Here is a 23159-nt window from a genome sequence, read left to right on the forward strand (position 1 = left end):
CGGCACAGGCCAGCACAAGGGAGGATGCCTACCCCAAGGGAGGGCCAGGGGAGCTAAGAGCAGGGCCTCTTCTCTCTCCCACCCAATCTCCTTCCAGGCAGCCAGTGAAAGGGGCTGAGAAGTGGACTTTGCAAGGTCACACGTCCCCAGAGAGAGAATGGCAGACCAGAGAAAGACCCCTGAACCGGCAGGTAGAATGTAGCCCAGAGATCCGCGCACCAAGAACAGAGCCCTGCCGGGGTCTTCAGCCTCTCACTAGCACCTTGCCATTGATCAGAGGAAAGCCTTTACGTGGGCAACAGCTTTTTGCTAGAATTTAAGATTATTTTTACCTCTATTGTAGTTATTTGTACAGACCTCCTCTATTAGGAATGGTTCTGTCCTATTCACGGTATCCACTCAGTGCCATCAAGTTTTCCATTTGAATAATTTCTTCTGGTCGAAAAAGGGAGAGCGTTTTCAGAGAAAAAGTCCAGGTAGATGGAAGACCTGGGTGCATGGAGCAAGAGATGCGAAGGCGAGGGCATGCCAAGGCTGTGCCCCGAACTCCTGGTCAGCCCGACTTCTCCAGGGCCTCCTGGCAGGTGCGGCAGGGAGCACTGCCTGCTGGAAGATTGAACCTGCAACCCAGCAAGCAGGGATGGAGCCACTTGTCAAATGCCACCCAAGTCCGTGGTGTCCAAGTCTTCAGACACATAACCTGGTTCTGCAATTAAAATGGCTGGAAAACAGAAGAGGAGCGCTGGGGATCCAAACAGGGGAGACAGAAAACCAAACATAACAGGGGACCTCGTCCAAATCTAAGCAATCCCTCTGTGAAAATTCAGGTTTGAGACAGTTAAGGACATTGGAATATGCAAACATTAATTTTGTTACTGTGATAATGACACAGTGGTTATATAAGGAGAAAATGTCTATCCATTAGAAAAAATACAAACAGTCTCATAAACAAAGAAAAGCGTATTTGTCAAAGCTGGGCTTCAGGAACGTTCACCTGGGAGCAATGAGTTGCAAGATGGAAACTGTAACCTGAGATTCTGGGCAGAGGCACAGATTCGGAGAGAGTTGGGGACGTCCCCGGACAGGGGCACAGCCGACAGGACTCGTGCTGTCTGGGAATCTGAACATCCTGAGCTCCTTCTCCATCCTGGCCCTGCCTGGGGTGGAGGCCATGGTGTTGGTCCTGGGGTAGCCCTGCTGTCTGTGACTGCAGCCCAGCGAGGGATAGGCCTGCCACAGACAGCATGTGGCAGGTCACCCAGGCAGGGCTGCTTGGTGGGGCAGGAGCTTCTGTGGGTTTGGGAGGGTTCCATCTGGAGGTGGCTTTGCCAAGATGGGGAGCCCACGATGGGGCATGGTAGGGAGATGAGAGGCTCTGCCCTGGACATTGTAAGCAGCCGCCAGAGATGCCAGCATCCCTAGGGCAGTGAGCAAGGAGAGGCCAGGGCTGCAGGGAGGCTGGGGCACCAGCATTGCTACAGCTGGCGGTGCGTGTCCCCTGCTTGAGGACAGTCTGTGGCATTTGCGTCCACACAGTGAAACTCAAACTCTTTTTAAAAAACTTTATTATTAGTTTTAAATGTGGGAAAACACACGTAACATAAAGTATAACATCTGAACCATTTTTAAGTGCACAGCTCAGTGGCACTGAGCATCCCCATTGTTCTGCAGTTATCACCACCATCCATCTCAGAACATTCATCTTCTCCACTGAAGCTCTGTCCCCATCCAACTCTAACTCCCATCCCTCCTCCTGCACCCTCTGGCGCCCACCATTCTATCTCCGTCTCTATGACTGTGACTGCCTAGGGACCTTTAGGGACCTTGTAAAAGTGGAATCATACAGTATTTGTCTTTTTGTGCTTGGCTTATTTCAAGTTCATCCGTATCATGGCATGCGTGAGAATTTCCTTCCTTTCAAAGGCTGAATGGGATTCCACTGTTTGGATGCACCACTTTTTGTCCATTCACCTGTTGATGGATGCTCGGGGTGCCTCCGCCTTTTGGCTGTGTGAGTAGTGCTGCTGTGAACGTGGGTGTGGAAGTGTCTCTGAGACTCTGCTCTCCATTCTTTTGTGTGTTTACCCAGAAGCGGGGTTGCTGGGTTGCATGGTGATTCTATACTTAACTTTTCAGAAGCCGCCACACCTTGTCGACGATAACTACGATTTTCCTTCCCACCAGCAGTGGGGAGACCCTCCCCTCCACCTGCGCACTTCTCCACAATCTGCAAAACCCTGCTGTTCAAATGGACTAATCCCTCCTCTGGCATGTGGTTTACCAATCAGAGTACTTCGTCCTTCAGGCCGGAATGACTGGTTCAAATAGCAAATCAAGACATTGCCCCAAACATTGGCCAATGAAATCCCTACCTGAATGTGTGCGATGACCAAGGGTGTCCTGTTTTCGCCGGGACTGCTCAGCTGGTAGGCCTAGAGCCGCTGGTGGTCATCGCTGCCCCTTGGGAAGAGTTGGCCTGAGAATGAGGTCCATACAAAGGACAGAGAAGGAGGACAGACTCCTCATGACCTCTAGGAGCCCCTGGATCCAGCCATGCCTGAGGTAGATGCACCCTTGGACTTTTCAATTTCAAGAGCCCACCAGTTCCCTTTCTTGCTCCAGCCAGCTTAAGTTTCTATCATTTCTAATGCAAGCGGGCACCCAGCAGGGAACATGTGCTCAGGTGCCTCTCAGGGTGGTTTTAGCCGGATGCAGCAACGATGGCTGGAAAGCCCATCTCTCAAACAGACTCCACACTGGGGAGAGGGCATGAGTCTCCCAGCCACGGGGGCAGACTCAAGGGGCTGTGGCTGGTGGTATCTACAAGGCAGCTACAGGGGAAATGCTCCTGAGAACATGCTTTCCTCAAAGTTCCTGAGGCCCCAGGGCGTCACTCACTGCCAGCTGCTCACGCCCCTCTCCTCTGTGTCTAGACTCTGAGCATCAGTCCCTGGTGTTGTGCTCAAGGAGTCTCCAGCCACTGGAGGAGCACTGCAGCACGAAGTAGAAAGTCTGAGTTTGAATCCTGGTCCCACCATGGGTAAATGTGTGTCCTTGAGGGTAGTGACTTCACCTCTCTGCTCCCAGGTTCTCTTCCCTACAATGGGGCTGGTCCTGGTACTGACTTGCAGCCTGGCAGCCTTGTATGCTGCAGAAACCACTCCCCAACATCCGTGTACCATTCCCCAAAGGTCTGTGGTGCACCTGCCTACGTGACCAGTGCAGGCTGGCTGGAGGCTCTGCTCCAGGACTAGACGCTCAGCCTGGATATGACCCAAGTCACTTCCACCGACAACTCCATGATGGTTGTCCTCAGAAAGAACACATCTGCCCCCAAAGCTCCACCATCAGGGCTGATGGCTCTCCAGGGAGGCCCTAAAGGGGCACTGTGGACCATGGGCTCTGGGGACACCTGCAGGAGCCTCTTGGTCTCCAGCCTCCTCTGGCCTCATCCTGTGACTGCCAGATACGAATCAGAGCCCACCCTCCTCACTCCCCAAGGCATAGCACCTCCTGCACCTCCCTGCACAGAACTGACCTGGCCTCTTCCGTTCCTCCGGACACAGGAATGATCTCCCCGATGTCACCTCAGCTGGCTCCTTGTTTCTCAGGCCTCGATTCCTCCATCCCTCCCCAGGCCTTCCCTGCCCACCTGGCCAGGTGGGCACCCTCCCATGCCACCAGTTTTCTTCAGGACACTGCACCATCTAGAGTCACTGTATCAGGTTTTAGCCTGGCCTGTTATTTTTTATTTCTGCTCAGAGCCTGTGTTTGTTCTTGAGCTGTGGCTGCTCTGGGGCCTAGGTGGGAAGTCTGAAGTCACCTCTGGATCTGCTCTGGGTGGGGAGGTGCCTCCATCCTGCTCAGACCCACAGGTTGACTTCGCCCTTGCCTTGCAGACAGCCCATCCAGGTGCCCTGCTCAGAGCCACCAGCATTAATAGCTGATGGTTTAATACCCTCAGGAGCCAGTGCACTCGCGCAGCAATCAGAAGGCCCCATCACCGCTGCTGTGTAATTGCACCCGATCACTCGCACAGTGAGCGCTGATTGCGGCTCAGTGATAGCTCAGCTTCCAGGCTGACGGGCCGGAGCCCTCGGAGGCCTAATGAGGGTAATTGAGGCAGGGCTGATTGTGCCGGAAAAAAAGCTGAAGGGGACTGAACCATGAGAACAGGCTGCGTCACACCCTAAACGGGACCACATTTGCTAAATTTGTTTCCGATGCAATTTTATGGTGATTACACTGATTTCTCTCCAGTTACTGAGCCTGGCACGGAGCTGGTGCTTGCAGCACCACTGTCAAGATGCGCCTGTTTGGGAGTGGGAGGTATTGATGATGACTTATGGGCCACTGTCAGCCCTAGCAACGAGTCCATGGAGAGGCTGGAGGGAGACAGGTGGGAGCTTGGGGGTGGTGGGGAGGGCCTGGGGTCCCAAGGGCCTACGTTTGGGCAGGCTGCTGCTTACCACCATGTGGCTGGGACACATTGTGCAACCTCTGTTTGCTTCAATTCCTCAGCTTCAGCTGCAGCTGCCCCCAACCTCACAGGGTTGCTGGAAGTCCGAGTTCACTTACAGGCAGTGCTCAGATGGTCAAGCCTGGGGTCTGCCTGAAGACACAGCTACAAAGCAGGTGCCCAGGATCCTTGGGGTTGTGTCACACCTGACCCTGCACCCACCCTCTGCGGCAGGAGCAGCCACCCCCTGTTGGTCCATGGATGAAATGAGCCCAGGGATGGGGCCACTGATCAAAGCAATGCACTGGCAGAAGCTGCGTCCACACCTCCATCATTAGTATCTGTACACATTTTCATGAGATGAAGCAGCATAGCCTGTCTCTGTTGGGAAGACCAACATTTTTCAAACCCGGTTCCTTGGCTGCGAGTCTGGGAAACACAATTCCAGCCTTGGCTACTGAAGGCAGGGGGCCCAGGACTGCAGCCTCGGATCCCCCAGGCTGTTGCTCATGGGCCCCTCGGGGTCAGAATCTGATTTTAGTTAACAAGGCACCCAGAAATTCCTGCCCGTGGCATGGGCTGGAAGCAACTGCTCTGAGCTAGGGGTGCCACCGGAGAATCGCCTGGGGAGCATATAAAAGTGACCACCGCTCAGCCCCCTGAAGCTCCAAGGCTCCAGTGGGAGTCAGGCACTGGTGTTTCAGCTTCCGCCAAGGGCTCCAATGTGTCACCTGGACTGAGTGCACCCAGCTCACAGAGTGTGGCCATCTGTCCTGGGTGTGGCTGAGTCACCCAAGGAGAGACGCTTCCTCGTTTGGGATGTGCATGTTCTCCTGCGACCGCCCCTGCCTCCCAGCAAGGAAAACCTGGAGCCAAGAGCTTTTAGCAAAAATGTTTAATCTCTTCTTAATGTGTGTGTTTATTTACAAGTACTAAATCTGAAGAACAGTAAAATAGGAAATAGCCGTATATGTACACATCTGAGGGCCGGGCCCACAGTCATTGGTGCTGCTTCTGCAAAGAGCCCCGGCTGAGGGTGCCCGCCCGGACCGTCCGAGGGATCGCTCTTCTTCTGGGAGGGGGTTCTGCGGCGTTAAAGAACAGCTAATTGTGGGCTTTGTCTTAAAAATATCTCTCTCTCTAAATATATCTATTCTAGCTGTGTAGCACCAACGTGAGCCACTGAATCCAGACAGGGAGAAAGCCAGGGCGAAGGCTCTGGTGGGACGGCCCGCCGCTCCGGGCTCTGCCCCGGACTCCACGCTGCAGGTCTTGGGGCCCCCAGCTCTTCAGGCCAAGGGGCCAGTGGTCCTGGGGCTGGGGAGCACAGGGGAAGCTCGAGGTATATCAAGAGGCCAGGCTCCCAGGCCGAGGCGTGAGCTGTTCCAGCACTCCTGAGCCAGGTGCGGGGAGAGGGAGGACATGGAATAAGGTAGGAAATGCTGTGGAAAGCAAGTGGCGGCAGCAGCACGCCAGGTGGGTGTCGGTTTCACAGCACATGTGCCGCAGCCCTGGCTCCCTGCAGACACAGGGCCCATGGGAGCCGCTCACTGCAGCTGGGCACAGAGCGGACTCCAACGGCAGTTCCTACCAGGGCCTCCAGCCCCAGGCCAGAACTCCCGGGTGCTGCAGTTAGGAGCACAGTGGGAACCAGTGACAAGTGGGAACTGGGACCCAACTCCACGACCTGGCAGAGGGAGGTATGGAGTAGCTCGGAGACTGCTGTCCCAGTAGACAGCACGGGTAGTCGGCTTGATCCTTGCGCATGTAAACAGATACTGCTAAAGTGCTTGCGCCTAGACACAGCCATGTGCTCTGTGGTGGCCAGGCCCCCGCCACACGCCCGTGGGAACTGCTCCATATGAGGCCTGTGGTGCACCCCCTTCATCACCACTGTCGTCCCCACCACCCGCCCATGCTACTCACATGGACAAGGGCAGCCTGGCAGGGCAGAGCAGGGCACAAGGCCTGAGGGTGGGGGTTGGAACTGGATTCTGAAGGTGATGCAGGAGCCCCTATCGAACCCGTGAGGAACTGGAAGAACCAGGGACTCCAACCTGAAGCCAGCATCCAGGGAAGACTTTGGGGGAAACTGAGGTTCCCACCCCACCGCAGCCAGGAAGCATCAGAAGGTAGGTGGAGGCGCACTCAAGGACGGGAATCCCAGACAATGCTAGGGGCTACTGAAAACAACAGCCCAGCCACTATATATGGACTGGCCCCCATAGTCAGCTCTGGCCCCGAATCTGCCCAGGGAGTAAGCCCACCTCCTCAGTGGGCTGGCGGCAGGGGCGGGCCCAGGCCTGAGCTGGGTGTGGCAGCAGCAGAACGCCCTAGCCCTGGCATGGTGCCCACAGGGCCAGTGAGCTGCGAGTCAGCAGTCACCCACTCCACACCGACCCTCATTCAGGGGAAGGGTGGGTCTCTGCGGCGTCATCTGGCTCACGCTGCCCAGGAGGGGCGACTGCAAGACTGGCACCCCCCGTGGGGCTGAGTGCTCTCCTTGGGCCTGGCCGAGGATACGAGGCTGGGGCTGGCCACAGTTAGCTGTCCCTTAAAGTCCATGGGATCTTCGGTACCATCAAAAAAGTGACCTTGTAAAGGGGATGGACCGCTTGTTTGCTTTTACAAGTGACTAATTAAAAAACATAAAAAAAGGTCTAACAACCTCTAGTATTCAACACTTGCAGTTTTAAAAAGATCAACTCAGACTAAACGCTAGCACAATCATGCACGCCCCGTGGTGCCACGGCACCCCGGAGGCTCTCAGGGTCGGCAGGAAGTCCTTTCCTTGTCATGTCAAACCAAAACAGCGGCCCGCAGGTCAGGGGACTTCAGGGCTGCTCCACTCCAGGGAGGCTCTGGCCACTTTCTCCACAGTCATTTGGCATTGCTTTCCCACTGCCTTCATTTTTTTGTTCAAATCGTCTTTAAAATTCCTCTTCAGTTAACTGTACAGTACCCCACTGGGGCTGGAGCCTGAGGCTAGAGCCACATATATATATGTGCATATATATACATGTACAGCTTTCTTTTAAGAATGCATTCTCTCTTGCTGAGGGCAAGGGTGGACACCGCTGGCCTCCAGTCCCTCTGGTCACTGCCCATCACTCATGGCCCAGATAGATTCAGGCCACTGCGGGCCAGAGGGGCCCTGCCACAGACCTCAAGGCCCAAGCAGAGTGCAGCAGAATTTTTTCCCCTACAAACAAAAACAGTCCCCAGATGTCCCACTGCTCTGGAGGGGCCAGGACCCTGCTGAGATGCCACACTGGAAGCCGCCGGGGCAGGGACAGAGAGAGTAGAGAGAAAGGAGTGCTCAGGGGCTGCCCTCAGGGGCTCCACGGCACAGAGCTCGGCCTACCCTTGAAGGCAGTTGCCAGGGCAGCCTGCCTAGGACGCGGAGGGGAATAAATAACGGGAACGTGCTCTCTGTGACCCAGGGCCCCTGGCCCAGTGGCTCCCAGAGGCACAGCCCTGAGGACGGAGAGGGGCTGCCCGGTCCGTCCGGAAGCCACCCAGGAGTCTGAGCAGCCTGGCCCACAGCCCCTCCATAGGAGGGAGCAGGGACTCTCTGGGGCGAGGTGGATGTGGTGCTCCGGCCTCGGCCACGCAGAGCACGCGGTGAATCTGAGGATGGCAGCGGTGCAGCAGGCGTGGGTGCTGGACGTGGGAGGCGGTGGCAATGGGCCCAGACTGACTTGAGCTCCTCTTGCCCAGCTATGGGCTTTTTGCCTGTTTCTCCAGCTGCCAACCGGATCCCCAGACCCTCAGACTCTGCCGCCTGGGGGCAGCTTGGGAAGCCGGGAATGCTGACACCCCCAGCCTCTTGTCCCGGTCTCAAGGGGACAGCCCAAGCTGGCTACCCCTCCCCCTGGAGGGCCCTGGCCTCACCCCTCAGCCCCTCAGAGGTCAGCCCTTCTCCCATGAAGGCCACCAGGCAGCTCTTGCCAGGCAATGAAGGTCCTTGGCCGGCCTGAGCACCCCGTGCTGTCCCGGCCCCTGAGCAAGCAGCTGTGTGCGCAGCTGTGGTGTGGCAGGTACCATCACCTCCACACAGGAAGAGCCGGGACCCGGCCAGGCGAGGCAGGGGAGGGAGGGCCGGGCAGTCGCTGCACTGCGGCGGCCCGAGCACCACCGGACACTCCACACGCATGCGGCGAGGGCTGCCCCGGTCCCTGCTCGGCCGCCCTCACGCTGCATCCTGCTGGACGATCACAGCCGGGACTCAGCTGCTCAGGGCCATCGTGTCCACCACCTGCTCCAGCTTGCTCCGCAGCCGCTGCCGCCGTGCCTGCTCGTCCTTCTCCAGGGCTGCCAGGATCTGCAGGGCCAGGAGAGCTGTCAGCATGCCGGGCCACCAGCCTCCACACACTCAGCAGGCCCAGGGCGGATGCCTCCAGAACAGGTGCCAGAGGTTCAACCCCATCTATCCCTGGCCAAGGGACCTTGGTTGTGAGCCTGGACCCTCCAGGACCCTAATACGGAGAATGAGCCCCGCCACCGTCATCATCCTACTCTCACCCCCTAAAACAACAGGCTCTGATTCTTTGGCTGCCTGGCTATGCTGCTGACATGTCTCCATCCAGTCCTCACACCCTGGGGTTTCTGTGCCCCTTTAAAGCAGAGCTCCCCAGAGAGCCTCAGCTCCCATTTCCCTGGTGAGCCCCAGGAACCCAGGCTTTTGTCCCCACCCCCCACCCTAATACACGCGGTCTCTGGTTGCTCCTCTGCTCCCCTGGGGCACCTGCCTGAGGACAGCCCTCTGCCTCCTGCCTGCCTCCTGTGGCACCCTGGGAAGGCTCCTTGCCTCTGCTGCACCTGCCCCGGCCTCCCGAGGGTGGCTCTGGTTCACTCCCGTGGCCTTCTCAGCCCTCAGAGCTTTGGCACAGGCTGAGCCTGTCCTGCCTTCTGGCCCCGTGCTCTTGTCCTGTGCAGCCCAGGAGCCAGTCCTTCCTGGATGTCTCCTGGACCCCTTGCCCAGTTCCATGTACGTGGCCTCACTCCAAGTCAGCAGAAAAGATACTGAAAGGAAAGCTCTGCCAAGACCCTATGCCCAGCCCTGGAGACGCTGGTCCAGCCTGGAAAACCCTGAAATGTGCCCCTCAGGGACGCTGCTCACCACCCACACACCCTCTCCCTCAGGAAGAAGCTGCCATCCCATCTTCCCCACCCCTGACCCCACATGGCTGCACACAGTGACTCCACCATGGCCTTCTCCGCTCGGCCTGGCAGGCTCCCTCCTGGCACCAAGGAACCAGGTGGCCAGCGGGTACAGAGGAGTGAAGGTGGCCCATGGCAGCCCAGAGATTCAGGGAGGAGTGGCAGGGTTGGGCAGAGCAGGCGGCTCTGACAGGGGCCAGCGAGTCCTCCCAGCCCAGCCTGCGGGCTCCCACGGTGTTCACCTCATCCTTGTACTTGGTGATGTAGGAGTAGATCTCGTGCAAGGCGCTCATGCTGTTGAACTGGCTCAGGTGCAGGCGGGACTGCTCAGCCAGATACGCACTCATGTCCTGGTCACTGATGGCCGGCATCTTGGCGATGTCCGCATAGTACCTGCAGGTGAGTGGCCAGGTGGGCACATAAGCAGAGTCCAGGCTGCCCCCCAGGCCACTGCCCCCAACCCCTGCCCCCTCCGCCCACCTCTCCACCCAGCTCTTGTAGTTGGGGATGTCCTTGGCGTAGAGCAGCTTGTTGGAGGGCGAGTCCTTGCCCAGCTTGTGCTCAGAGGTAGAGCAGGAGTCCATGAAGGTCTGGGCCACCACTGACAAGCAGGCGTCCGTGATGCTGTTCTTGTGAATGTCGAACACAAACTGTGGGTTCTTGATCACATTCACCCAGAAGCGCAGGGGCAGGCTGCAGGCGAGAGTTCAGGCGCCGCTCAGACAGGCCTCTGCTCCCTCCTGAGCAGTGACCTTGTGGCCCTCCTGGCTCCGAATCCAAAGTGGGCATGGCTTTCCATGCAGATGGAGAAACGAGGCCCACAGAGGTACAGGGCCCATGGGTAACTGAGGGCCGTCCCCTGCCGCCCAACCAGAGATGTGCTGCCCCCACCACCTGCATCTCACGCAGAGCATCACGAGACAGGCGTGCTCAAATGCACTCGGTTGCACAAGGGCAAGATGTGACCAGGCCTTCAAGAGCCCACTCCCCACAGCCACCGCCCTCCTAGGCCTGCATGCTGGCTTGCACTCCTGGCTCCTGCACTGAGACCTGCAGCTCAGCTCTGCCCCAGGGCACCCATTCCTACAGAGACCAGCCCTCTGTGCCCCAAACACCACCTCAGGGACTGCCATCAGCTGGGCTGCCTGGCAGCACTGGCCACCGTGGCTGCTTAACTTAAATGAAGTTAAGAGCCCAGACCCTCAGCCACACCAGTGCCATTTCAAACGCTCAGGAGCCACCACCCTGGACAGCACGGGTCTAGAATGTTCCACTATGACAGAGCATTCTCCCAGAGCATGCTGATCTGGAGACACTGTGTTCCTGGGGGGCCCCTTCTCCTGCTGTGCCCAGTCAGCATGGCCCAGGAGAGGGGCTTCGTGACACTTCATCTCAACCCAAGACTCCGCGAGCAGTGGGTGGAGCTGGGACAGGTTGGGGTGGCTGCATCCCAGGTTTGGGAAGCAACACATGGGCTGGACAAGACCAAGTCAGGGGTGGCTGCTGGCCTGGGAGCCCGAAGAGGTGGCAGGGACAGTCCAGGAGAGAGGGGAGCTAAGACAGTGGAGGTCTCCCTGGTGGGAGACCCCAGCAGGATGCAGGGTGAGGGGGGCACTTCCTGGAGAAGCAGGGTCCAGCCATATAGGCGAGGGCATCCACCTGACCCCAAGTATGGGGGAGTAGGGGGAGTAGTCCTACCCCAGAACCCCTGGGCCATGCAGTTTGTGGGGGCTGGTGCACAGAGAGGCCCTCCCCTGCAGCAGGCAAGGGTGGGGCTGTCTGCTGGGGTGGGGGCCACACACACACACACACACACACACACATACACACACACATACACACACATACACACACACATACACACACATACACACACACACATACACACACACACACACATACACACACACATACACAGCAGGGACCTGCTCCAGGAGCTAGCGTGTGGCTAGGGTATGCCAACTGGGGCAGGGGGCTACAGACCAGAGCTTGGGGGTCCTGAGTAAGGAGTGAGGCCAAGGGCTGGCCTGCCTGTGTGGCAGAGAGAAAGCCAACATTGCCAAGTTGGGCAGCCCATGACCAGGGAAGAAGCAGGTCACTGTCCCAGAAGTAGGCCACGCCAGAGAAAAGCAAGGGACTAGCTGGCCAGGGAGGCAGACACTCTGGGGAGAGGCCACTCAGAGGCTAGGTGCCTCTTCATAACAAAACCCAGCCTTACAGAGCCCCAGCTCACATTGGTGTAGCTGTGCACGGTGCAGTCTGGGCAGGCCCTGCTCTGTACTCCACCTGCTCCGTGAGATCGTGGCAAGTGGCTGGGTCTCTGCGCCTCAGCAAGCAGGCTCTGGCCTGGCCCTGCACTGCAGTGGGGAGGCTGTAAATTCTTCGCACTAAAGAGCACCAGGAGTACCTGCAATCCCTGTTGCCCTCATCACTGCAACCAGGTGGCTCAGGGCTGGTCCAGTGTGCCCTGTTTCTCATGCTGCAGCCAACACTCATGTCTGCACAGCTGTGCACACCCAGGGCCACTCACACCTGCACACAGTTCCTGCAGCAGTGGGAGGGGCTCAGCAGCTGGAGCAGAGGGTAAGCCATGGGTCAAGGGGCACAGGCAGATAGGGAAGGCCAGTTAGCACAGGGCTGGCCTGCCATGACCCTGCTGGGTTGTGTCCCCACACCAAGGAGCCCCAATTGCGGGCTCCTGATCAGAACAGGCCCTTGGGCCCTGGGAACACATCTGGCCTGGCCCTGGGGGATGCTGCTCCGCGCCCCCGCCCTGCGTTACCAGTTGCTCTTCCAGGTGTGGCGCACATCGGCATCGTGGATCTGGTGCTTGTCAGCCTGCTCGTCCAGGAAGTCGAACATGTACTTGATGGCCAGCGGCAGGGCCGAGCCCCGGTGCGCCGTGCTGAAGATGGTCTCAAACAGGTCGTCCACAAACTTCTGCAGTGTGCCCTGCGGGGGCCAGGCAGGGACACTGAGCTCCAGGGCTCTGCCTGGCTGCCTACACCTCCTGGGTGACTAGGCAAGTGGCCATGGGAGCAGCGTGGGGGTGAGGGCCTTGCTCTGGGCTTGGCGCTTTCTCCGAGCTCGGTTGGCCCAGCGTCCCCTGCCCCCATCTGCCAGCCAGGCCCACCTTGGTGGCCAGTAGCCGTGTCAGGTAGATCTCCGAGACCATCTTGCTGCCACGGTCGCCCTCGCGCTGGTCCAGGTGGTCGTGGTTCTTCACCAGGTGCCACAGCTTGGTGCCGCTCTCCAGGTCGGGTGTGATCATGGGCGTGCGCGAGCGCAGGCTGTCGGGGCTGCTGGCCGTGCGCAGCATGCTCTCTGCAGCACCAGGCTGTCAGCGCCCGCGTTGGCTGGCACCCCACGCCCCCCGCCCGAGGCTCAGTTTCCCCATCTGAAAGCTGGGGATGGCACCCCCACCCATGTGGGATTTTGGGGCAGACAATGACACCACAAAGGTGGCATAATTGTGTACGGACACAGAGTCGGGGGGAGGCGCAGCCTCCAGAGTTGGAGGGTAGGGTCAAGAATGCAAGTGACAGGCTTGACACCGGCCCCTGGGTCCTCCCGTCCGGCTGCTGCAGCGTGGGAGCCCAGGGGAAGTCCTGCCCAGGCCAGGGACCCATGCGCTGCCCTCTCGCCCGCTGCCTGGCCCCTCACCGTATCTGCTGAGGGACTTGGTGAAGGTGGAGGAGTTGGAGATGTTGTAGGCGGACGTCTGCTTGGGCACCAGTGCCACCGAGGACCCGTCTGTCACCTGTGGGCAGAGGGCCGGGGACCCTGTGACCCACCAGGGTGCCCCTGCACCACCAGACTCCTGCTCCCTGGCTGGGAACCCAAGTGACACCCTAGTGCTGTGCCTGGAGGCAGCCGCCTCACTCAGTCTGGGTCTCTACGTCAGGACAGCCCAGGACTGCCAGGCAATCCCACAAGCCCAGCTTGGGTCCTGGGATGGTCCACACATATACATGACCACCTCCCCTCCTCTCCCTGACAGATCCAGCTGCTGTCCAGCCCACATGCTGCAAACATTGGCAGCTGCGCTGTGGAAGCCCCAAGGGGAGGGAGGCCTGTGCTGGGGTCAGAGGGCCAGGAGCCACCTGGTAGTGAGCCAGTGTGTTCAGCCTCTTCCAATCGTTGTCAATCTTGGTGGTGACATCCTCATCCTGCAGGATGATGCGTGCCATGCGGCCCTGGCGCCACTCTGTGGAGAGGAGGGAGTTGGAGGGTGGGGCCGCTGGGGCCCTCTTTCCCTCCTCCATCACAGCAGTGATCCATCACACAGGTGGGACAGGGCCCACCTGCAGCTCTTAGCACCAGCACAGACCAGGGACACATCTCCACACCTGCTGCAGCACCCCTAACCTGCCATAGCCCCCCACAACCTGCCACAGCCCTCCCAATCTGCCACAGCAACCCCAGCCTAAGGGGGTCTGCCCTGCCTTCCCCAAGCCTCAGGGCCCCAACTCCTCAGCCTGGCACCGAGGCTTCTGCAGGGGCTCAGCCTCTCCAGTCACATCTGCTGCAGGACTCTACATCTGCTGCAGGACTCTGGGCCCCACCCCAAACTTGCCCCATCCCCTCTGGCCCTCAGTTGTTCCACCTGCCCCTCTCATGAGCCTGAGTATCCCCCTCAGGGCTCCAAGAGCCCACTGCCTCCCAGAGTACACTGGAACCCACCACCTCCCAGAGTCTCTGCCCAGGGCAGGGCAGCCACCCTCTACACCCAACCTGGGTCTGGACAGCCCACTCGCCATTCCACTGCCCTCCAGACCAGCGCCAGCCTGGTGCGGAAGACTGGCCTGGACTTCCCCGCCAAGCTCAGTATTGGGCCATGGCCCTGCCCCTCTGCTCCAGCACACACCCCAGGCAGCCACGGCCCCACCCACTCACCCAGGTCCATGTCCGCGGCCTTGGGCCGCTGGGAGTAGGGCACGCCCTTGTAGGCAGCGTCCAGCAGCTTCTCCTTGGCCTGGGTGACTGTGTCACAGTCTAGCCCCTTCACCGGCACCTCAGGTGCATTCTCGTTCTCAGGGTTCACACAGTTCAGGGTCTGCGGGCGGGGTATGGAGCAGGACAGCAGTGTCAGCCCCACAATTGGGGGGTGGGGGGCACCAGGGCACCCAGGACAGAGGGTGGTCACACTCACTAGTGTCTTGTAGTCAATCTGCTGCCGGATGAGCTTGTCCTCACTCAGGGAGTAGCGTGCCTCACCCGTGATGGCGTCGATGGGGCCCTTCTCCATCTGCTGCTTGATGGCGCAGTATAGCATGAACAGCGGCTCCCCAGCACACTCCTGTGGGGGGTGGTGGCATAAGGCTGCAGCCAGGACCCCTGAGTCTACCCCCCACCTGCCCCTCCACCCGTCCAGTGCCAGCCACAGTGTTCCCGGCAAGGAGAAATGAACAGCACTTCCCAACTCTTTAGGAGGCAAGTATAGCCTTAGTCCCAAAGCCCAGCAGAGACTGCAAGAAAATCAGGACAGGAAACATACCCACCCCACCCTACAAATATCCCATGAAAACCCTAAATTACACACGAGCCAGGAGACACTGTAGCATATCAAGGAAAATGGCGTGGCACACAGGGCCTGCATCAAGGAGGGCCGAGGCCTGTCTGTTTCACCCAGAAGTCTCCCCGGGTCTCAGCAGGATCCCCGCCCAGCCCCAGCCTCCCAGGGGCCTGCTCCCCAGCTGGAGGTGCTGAGGACAAAGCTCCCCATGGCCCACCGCCTGTGGCACAAGCAGACTCCATACTACACAACCTCAAGTGTGACTGTGATCCGCTGGCCTCCGAGGGACCACCCAGCTGGGCCCCCAATATTACTCTGGGACACACCTATGGTGTGTCACGGATGCTGACATACCCACCTGGGGAGGCTTGCTCACCCAGGGAGGTTCACCAGCACCCAAGCGCACAGCACAGGGCCAGCAGCACAGTCCCAGGCCCTCAGCGGGCACCTGACCACTCTGACCCCTCACCCTCCGGCTCCCCACGCTGTAGCATGAGAACTGCCTCCTGTCCCACCTCAGGGCCTTTGCAACTGCTGCCTCTACAACCAGAAATTTCCCCTGGCGTCTTCATGGGCCCTTCTGGACACAACCCAATATGCCCTTTCCAGAAAGGCTCCCAGGGAGCTCCCAGCACACGTACTCCCCACCACCGCCCCACTGGTCTCCCCCCTTATCTGTTGTTCTCCGAAGGAACCTGCGCACCCCTGCCAACCCTTCAGGAGTGGGAGCTGCCTGGCCTGCTCACCATACCCTACTGCCAGCACTGGCTGAGCCTGTGCATGGGACATCACAGACACTTGCTAGACAAACTGAGTGAATGGAGAGCTGTCCCTGAGAAACATTCACATCTGGGCTGGCTGAGTCGGCCACAAAGGCAAGGCCCGCCCAGAGACTAGGCACAGGGTCTGCTGCAGGCCCTGCCTGCCCAAGGGCCTTCAGGTGTGTGTGCACCTCAATGGAGGGGTAGGCTTGGCAGCCCTGCTTCCTATCCGGCCCTGGCAAACAAACAGCAGCTCTGCTCCTGTAACCAGAGGCTTCAGGCACCTTGTTAGCATCTGCGGTACTTAGAGAGACAGCTGTTAAGACCATCCCAGACCTTCCAACAACATGCCTGTCTGAAATTATGTTTCATTTGCAAACTTGGTTTCATTAAGTTAGCCACGAAGGAGGAGGAAAAGGGGTACAGATCTGGATGGAGAGCCATTAATGCGACAGGAAGACGAGAGCCTTTGAGGGTTTCCCAAAGTGAGACACCTGCCCAAGGGTTCCCAGGCCTGGCCTCAGAGAGTGAAAGGACCGCAGCTAGTCTCTGAAGGTCTGGGGAGTGCAGCTATTGGCCCAAGGTCACACAGCAAGAAACTGGAGAAGCCAAGATCTGAACCCAGATCGAGCTGACCCCAAAGCGCCTGCCCCATACAAGCCAGGTGTCCCCAGAGAAGGCTCAGGCTGAGCCGGGCATTCACACTCAACCCAGGCAGCAGGCTCTGCCCCACTCCACCCACTTCTTCAGCCAGGCCAGCCTGGAGGCTACAAAGCAGGTTCCAAGGGCTCAGAGGCCAGGGAAGAGGAAGGCCCAGTCCTTTTCTTGTTGTAGCCTCAATCTCTTGTGCAGTGATGGGGGAAAAGGAAGACCTCAGACTCCTCCCCAGCACCAGTCAGGAATGTGCAAAAGCTGCCCAACAAAAAGTGCCACTTTTCTAATAGAAGGATAATACAGGCAGTTCCAGAAATGACATTACCAGAAGCACTTCTCCACGGTGGGCATGGGGAGGTGGGAGGATCAAACCAGATCCCTACCCCATACCATATAAATAAAAATCATTTCTCAGTGGAACACATGAGCTTGAAAAGATGGGAAGTGTGTATGTTAAAAAGTTCCTGGGTGCGGTGGCTCACACCTGTAATCCCAGCACTTTGGGAGGCTGACGTGGGCGGATCACCTGAGGTCAGGAGTTTGAGACTAGCCTGACCAACACGGAGAACCCCGGTCTCTACTACAAATACGAAATTAACCGGGCGCGGTGGCACATGCCTGTAATCCCAGCTACTCCGGAGGCTGAGGCAGGAGAATCGCTTGAACCGGAGAGGTGGAGGTTGCAGTGAGCCAAGATTGTGCCATTGTACTCAGCCTGGGCAACAAGAGTGAAACTCCGTCTCAAAAACAAAAAATAAAAATTCCTATAATCTAAAAGAAATGACCCTAGTAAAACAAGCAAAGGGTAAAAATGGACATTTACAAACGTGGCTTCAAAGAAAAAATAAAAGCAGCCAATCAAATATGTAAAAAGATGTCCAAGGTTTGTTAAAGAAATGCCAACTAAGGCAACAACCTACTAGTGTGTACTTTTCAAATGGGCAGAGGTGAAAAAGATCAATAAGACAAGTGCCATCCCAGGCCTGGGTAAGATTCTCAGATGATGAACTGGTACATTTGCAATGTTTTTTGGTAGGATAATGCAGCAGCATATATTACAATGAAAAATGAGTGTGCCTGATCACCTGCACTCACTCTTCTGGAAAGGCACTTAAACAGGACCAGGCAAGCAGAGACAACTGCATCCAAATCCAAGTTGTGCAGCCCTGGCCATCAGCGGTGCCACAGTTAAACAAATGATGAAATGGCCACACCATGGAACATTATGCAGTTGATAAAAACACAAGGCAAGCATTTGTGTGCTCACCCGCAAAGGTGGGCCTAACACTATGGCCAAGGTGAGAACAGAGGGGGAGAGAGGCACAGTGAAAATTGTGGTACTGAAAAAATTTAAAACTCTCTAATGAGAAAAAAGGTCCAATACTAACCTTCATCTTAATATTAAAAAGCATAGTCTATTCATATTTGCTTCAGTTCAGACTCCAGCCTGGGAGGACAGGCACCAAAACTCTGGTGGTCATTACCACCAGAACTGCAGAGAGGTGGGGAGCTCACCCCTCCATCCTCCCTTCCAGGTTGTTTACATGTGCTAAAATGTCATGGGTTACTTTTGTAGTTAAAGTTTTTGTTTCTAAAGACAGCAAGGAATGAAAAGTATTTGGGTTGTTTAAAAAGAGTTTGTGTTCTCAAAGTTCATCCATGTTGCGGCATGTCAGAATTTCCTTCCTTTTTAAGGCAGACTACTATCTCATTGTATGCACAGACCACATTTTGCTTATTCATTCATCTGAAGATGGACACCTGGATTGCTTTCCCATTAAGCTGATGAAATTAAGCCAGCCACAAAAGGACAAACAATGCATGATTCCACTCATATGAGGTCCCTAGAGCTGTCAGATTCACAGAGACAGAGAGTAGAATGGTTCCAGGGGCTGGGGAGGAAGGAACAAGGAGTGGCTGTTCAATGGGGACAGAGTTTCAGTTTTACAAGATGAAGACTCATGGACAGGTGGCCATGGCCAACACTGCTGTAAATGCATCCAATACCACTCAACTGTGCACTTAACAATGGTTAAGATGGTAAATTTTATGTCATGTGTATTTCGCCATAACAATTTTTTTTAAGTTTGTGGCACACTAAAAAGAAATAAGCTACCAAGCTATGAAAATAAATAAAGGAACCTTCAAAGTAGATTGCAAAGTGAGGGGAGCCAGTTGGAAAAGGCTACAGTAATAGTACACGATTCCACTATGTGACATCTGGAAAAGGCACAACTTGAGATCAATGAGACAATGAGATCAATGAGAGACAATGAGATCAATGGGTGCCAGGGGCTCAGGGGGAAGGAAGAGATGACAGGTGAGCTTGGGGGATTTTTAGGGCAGTGACACTATTCTGTGTGATGCTGTAACGGTGGATACATGGCATTGTACATTCATCCAAACTCACAGAATGCAGAGCACCACGAGTGAGCCCGCGTGGAAATGAGGGGCACTGGGTGGTGAAGATGTGTCCTGGCAGGTCCATTGACTGGACCAAATGCACCCCTCTCCTAGGGATGCTGACAGTGGGGAGACTGCATGTGTGGGAGCAGCGGGTGCATGGGAAACCTCTGCACCTTCTGCTCAATTTTACTGTGAATCTGAAACTGCTCTAAACAATAACATCTATCTTAAAAAAGACAAAAACAAAAAAAACCCCAGATATGGTGGCAAAAAAAAAAAAAAAAGTCACTGGCCGGTTATGTGGATGGAAACAGCTCTGGGCCCATCTCAGTCCCATCCAGGGGGTGTCCAGCTCCAACATGGCTGTCTGCACCTCTCAGCCTCGGGCCATATCCTTGCACCCAGTACATGCCCTCCCTTGCATATATAGGGGTCCTCCTAGAACTGGAGGGCAGTGATGACCTAAGGAGATCTAACAGCTCCTGGCCCCTGCCTGTCCCCTGCACTGGGACCCCACTAATAACGAGGTGGGCTGGGGTCATGGGCATGGGCTGTGAAACCCCCAACACACAGCCCGCACCCACTGTACCTGCACCTCTCACCCAAATGGTCACCCCTGCCTCCCTCCTCCCTGTGTCCCCTTCCTATGGCTCCCTTGGCCAAGACTGGCCTCCCTCTCCCTCCCTCCACTGCCCATACATCCCTCAGCACCTGTCCCAAATGTCCCCAGCTCTCCATGGAACTCCTGATCCGGCCTGAGGACAACCCCTCCACGGCCCCCCACTGCCACCCTCTCTGCTTAGAGCACCCTGTGGGGCCGCACTCTGCACTGGCTGAGGCTGCCCCCTGTATCCTGGCAGGAAAGATAATCCACACCCAACGTCAGTACTTACAGACATTTGCTGCCCTGAGCCCTGTCTCTGTGGGTGTGGAGAATCGGGATCAGACGGGGACCCAGGTGAGCAGGGCCCTCTTCACCTCACCCAGGGCACCTGCTGCTTTAGGCTCACAGAGCCCAGCTTACCCAGCATGCACACATCTATGCAGTCTCCATAGAACTGTACTTTCTACAGGACATGCACGACTTTGTGTTACCTGCTTCCAGTTCTGCCTAAGGATGTTATAATCTACTGGGCACTTGCTATGTGCCAGGGACTGCTATATACACATAAATGTCCCACCTCCAGAGACGACCTAGGACAGACAAGCCATGCCCCTGCCTATCCCACCTGGTGCCTTCTCCTCAGTAGCCTCTTCTGCCTGGGACTCTTTTCCCTCTACCGGCCCGGTCTTCAGACCTCTGCTCGAATCCCACCCTCCCTGCTCGGCTCTGCCCCATGGCCTGTCTGCTGTATTTCCTGTCCCGTGTCTCTCTCTACAGCGAGGATGCCCAGCCAGGACTCCGCTCTGTGCAGGGATCTGTGTGCTGATCACCTGAGTTCAGCAGTATCTGGCTGCGGGAGGCCTGAAAGCCCCACGGGCCAGGGGAGACAGATATGCCATCCCTGGATTCCGTAAGGAAACCAGGAGAATCGAACCCAGGCAGTCAGTGCCAGCTCCCACCCTCGATCACTGGGCTACACTATCAGTCACCCTCACCCACAGAGCAGCGACAGGGACCACTGAAGCCAGGCGAGGAGCATGCACGTCACCATGCACACACTGGGCTCCTTCCACCTCTCAGGAGTGGGCTAACCAGGCCTTCAGACTTTCCAAGAGAAGCCAGATACCCGAGTCTGTATAAGTCCCAACACTGGAAGTGCAGACAGCAATTCAACTGCTTACAGCCCAGTTAAAGCCCACCCAGATCCCCATCCAGCCTGGGCCCTGGCCTGCAGTCTCTGGCCTACACCCTATTCCTGTTCTGAAAATGGCAGTGTCCCTCTGCTGGGGGGTTGGAGGGGCTTGAATGGACAGCACAGGGGAAGCCCAGTGCGGCCACCTGTCCCCATGATAGGTGGTGGACTAGAGCCTTCAGACACCCCTGCCCAGGGTGCCCCCACCCTCCTGAGCCCAGGCCAGCTGTGGGCACTGAGAGCCTGTATCTGAACTCCCACACCTACCTTGGTGGGCTGCGCAAGGGCCTGACAGCCTCAGAAGGAGGGAGAAGGGAGCCGGGAGCCAGAAACCGGGAGTAGCTGCATGTCCAGGGGCCTAGGCCTGAGCCAGAACTCGACCAAGACCCCACCTGCTGTCATTCTCCAGCACCTCCCACTGATCCCCACCTCTCTCCATTTTCTCCTCCCGCTGTTCAACTGCCTCTGACACCTGCTTCTTCCCACCTCTGCTTACCTTGAGGAACTTATACAAGAGGAAGGTGAACCAGTTGGTTAGCATCTTCTCTGCCACTGACTCAGTCCTGGGGGGCACAGAATATGGGCAGAGTGGTGTCATTCCAGCTGTCCAGCAGGCACAGGGCCCCTGCAGGCCTCACCCACCGATCCCACCCCACCCTGCCCCGCTTCCTGAAGCACTGAAGGTCAGGTCTCGAAAGGCATCCACATGAGTGGGCAGCAGGGGCTTCCGGGGCTGCCATGGAGACCCCAGCCCTTCACCCAGAGCCCAGGCCTGTGAGTATAGAGACTCAAGCCTGGGTCCTCACTATCAGTACCTAGGGAGGTGGCAGCTGAGCCTCAGAGGCCAGGTGAGTCCCCCCACCCCTGCCCAGTGGGAACCGCCACAGCAGTGTCTCTGGGCCTGCTAGGCCGGCCTGTCCAAAGCTGGAGGCATGGGCCTGCCTCCCCCAATCCGAGTGCCCCCCAGGCTCACCGGCGCAGTAGCAGCTTGGGGTGGTTCTTGCTCTCCAGGTTCTTCTCGATGAGGTCGGAAAGCAGCTGCTTGAGCACGCCCGTGGCATATTCCATCTCGCCCTGCAGGGCCGTCATGATGAGCGAGGCCACGTTCCCGCGGTCGCGCATGGAGAAGCTGCGCTGCGCCTCCAGTGTGCGGATGAAGGTCAGCAGGAAGTGCTTCTTGGTCAGGAGCTGCCCAAACAGTGTCAGTGACTTCTCCACATTGGCCTGCACCTGAGGGAGCACACGGAGCTCTGAGCACGAAGGAGTACCCAGCCCCAGCCCCAGCCCCCGCCCCCAAGCTGACCGGTGAGGGGCTGTCCAGGCCTGGCCGGTATGGCAGGGCCCCATCAGAGGACAGGCCTGGCAGGCAAGTGACAAGTTGCCCTGACTCCTCAGCTCAGCGGGTCATTCCCAAGCTTTACCTGTCCTTAGCAAAATGGACATGACCTAGGTGCTGCCACCACTGTCTGTTGCCATGAGGGCAGCCCTGGCTACAGAGTCCCTGCGGCAGCCTGAGAAGCCCACTACAAGCCAACATGACAAAGGTGTTAGCAGTGCCGCTGGGTGCAGAATGAGAGGGGCTCCTCACGCCACCCACTCCATGGCTGGGCCCTTTGAACGGCAACCCCGGCAGCTGGCCTGCAACAGCTCAAAGGGAGTCCAACTCAATGCCCCCATACACTGGGAACCAGGAGTGCAAGTCTACCATCTCCCTCTGCCTTGACAATGATAACCAATGCACAATCAGCCTCTGCATCTCACGGATGAGGACACAAGGTTGGAGACAGGAAGAGGTTTGATTAGGGCCACACTGCAGGTAGGAAAAAGGAGTGGAGTAGAGGCATAGCTGGTTCCAGGGTCCCTACTCTCTTTCTCTTGTTCACACTAAGGTTTATCAGGGCAAGATGTTCCCTATTAGGCAAAGCCCAGAGCCACCAGTGATACCAGGCTCCCAGCCAAGGCCAACAGGTATCAGGCAGACAGGTAATGGCCCAGGTAGAACACACACAGTCACGGCTGAAAGAGACAGTCTGACAGACACAGCAAATGGAGGCACTGAGAGAGAGATACAACCTGGGGAAGCTGTGGAGCCCCGCGTGGCAGCAAGCCCAGGAACAGGATGGCAGCACTCAGCCACATGCAGCCCCAGGGCCCAAGGTGGGAAGGCCTGCTCAGTATCAGCTCAAAAGGGACTACCCACCAACAGAGCCACCACAGGGGACATGGGCTCCCCAACATCCAAGGCACATGGTGGGGGGGTGCCCTCAGCTGGAGAGTATGACCGAGCTGACCTGCTGAGTCCCTGGCTGTGGCTCGCCGAGGACTGCCTCCTAGCCTGCCTGCCACTGGGGGCCCTTTGGGGACGTGGGAGCCAGCCCTCTTTTCCCTCACCAGGCCACTGCCAA

The 23159-nt window shown here is 57.4% G+C and overlaps 1 protein-coding gene across 1 annotated transcript in view; it reads right to left on the bottom strand.

Annotated features, from left to right (window-relative positions):
• Positions 1-5339: 5339 nt before the first annotated feature.
• Positions 5340-23159, bottom strand: part of PLXNA1 (plexin A1) — a 49917-nt gene continuing 32097 nt past the window's right edge. The window contains exons 21-31 of the mRNA XM_011950741.1: positions 21728-21984; positions 21251-21317; positions 14775-14921; positions 14519-14678; positions 13726-13829; positions 13286-13382; positions 12756-12946; positions 12405-12574; positions 10103-10315; positions 9865-10015; positions 5340-8783 (exon numbers count right to left, since the gene is read on the bottom strand). Of these exons, the coding sequence (XP_011806131.1) occupies positions 8688-8783; positions 9865-10015; positions 10103-10315; positions 12405-12574; positions 12756-12946; positions 13286-13382; positions 13726-13829; positions 14519-14678; positions 14775-14921; positions 21251-21317; positions 21728-21984 (1653 nt within the window). The 3' untranslated portion in view covers positions 5340-8687. The remainder of the gene's footprint in view (positions 8784-9864; positions 10016-10102; positions 10316-12404; positions 12575-12755; positions 12947-13285; positions 13383-13725; positions 13830-14518; positions 14679-14774; positions 14922-21250; positions 21318-21727; positions 21985-23159) is intronic.

Source organism: Colobus angolensis, unplaced genomic scaffold (assembly GCF_000951035.1).
Source record: "Colobus angolensis palliatus isolate OR3802 unplaced genomic scaffold, Cang.pa_1.0 Scaffold31, whole genome shotgun sequence".
Classification (NCBI taxonomy): domain Eukaryota; kingdom Metazoa; phylum Chordata; class Mammalia; order Primates; family Cercopithecidae; genus Colobus; species Colobus angolensis.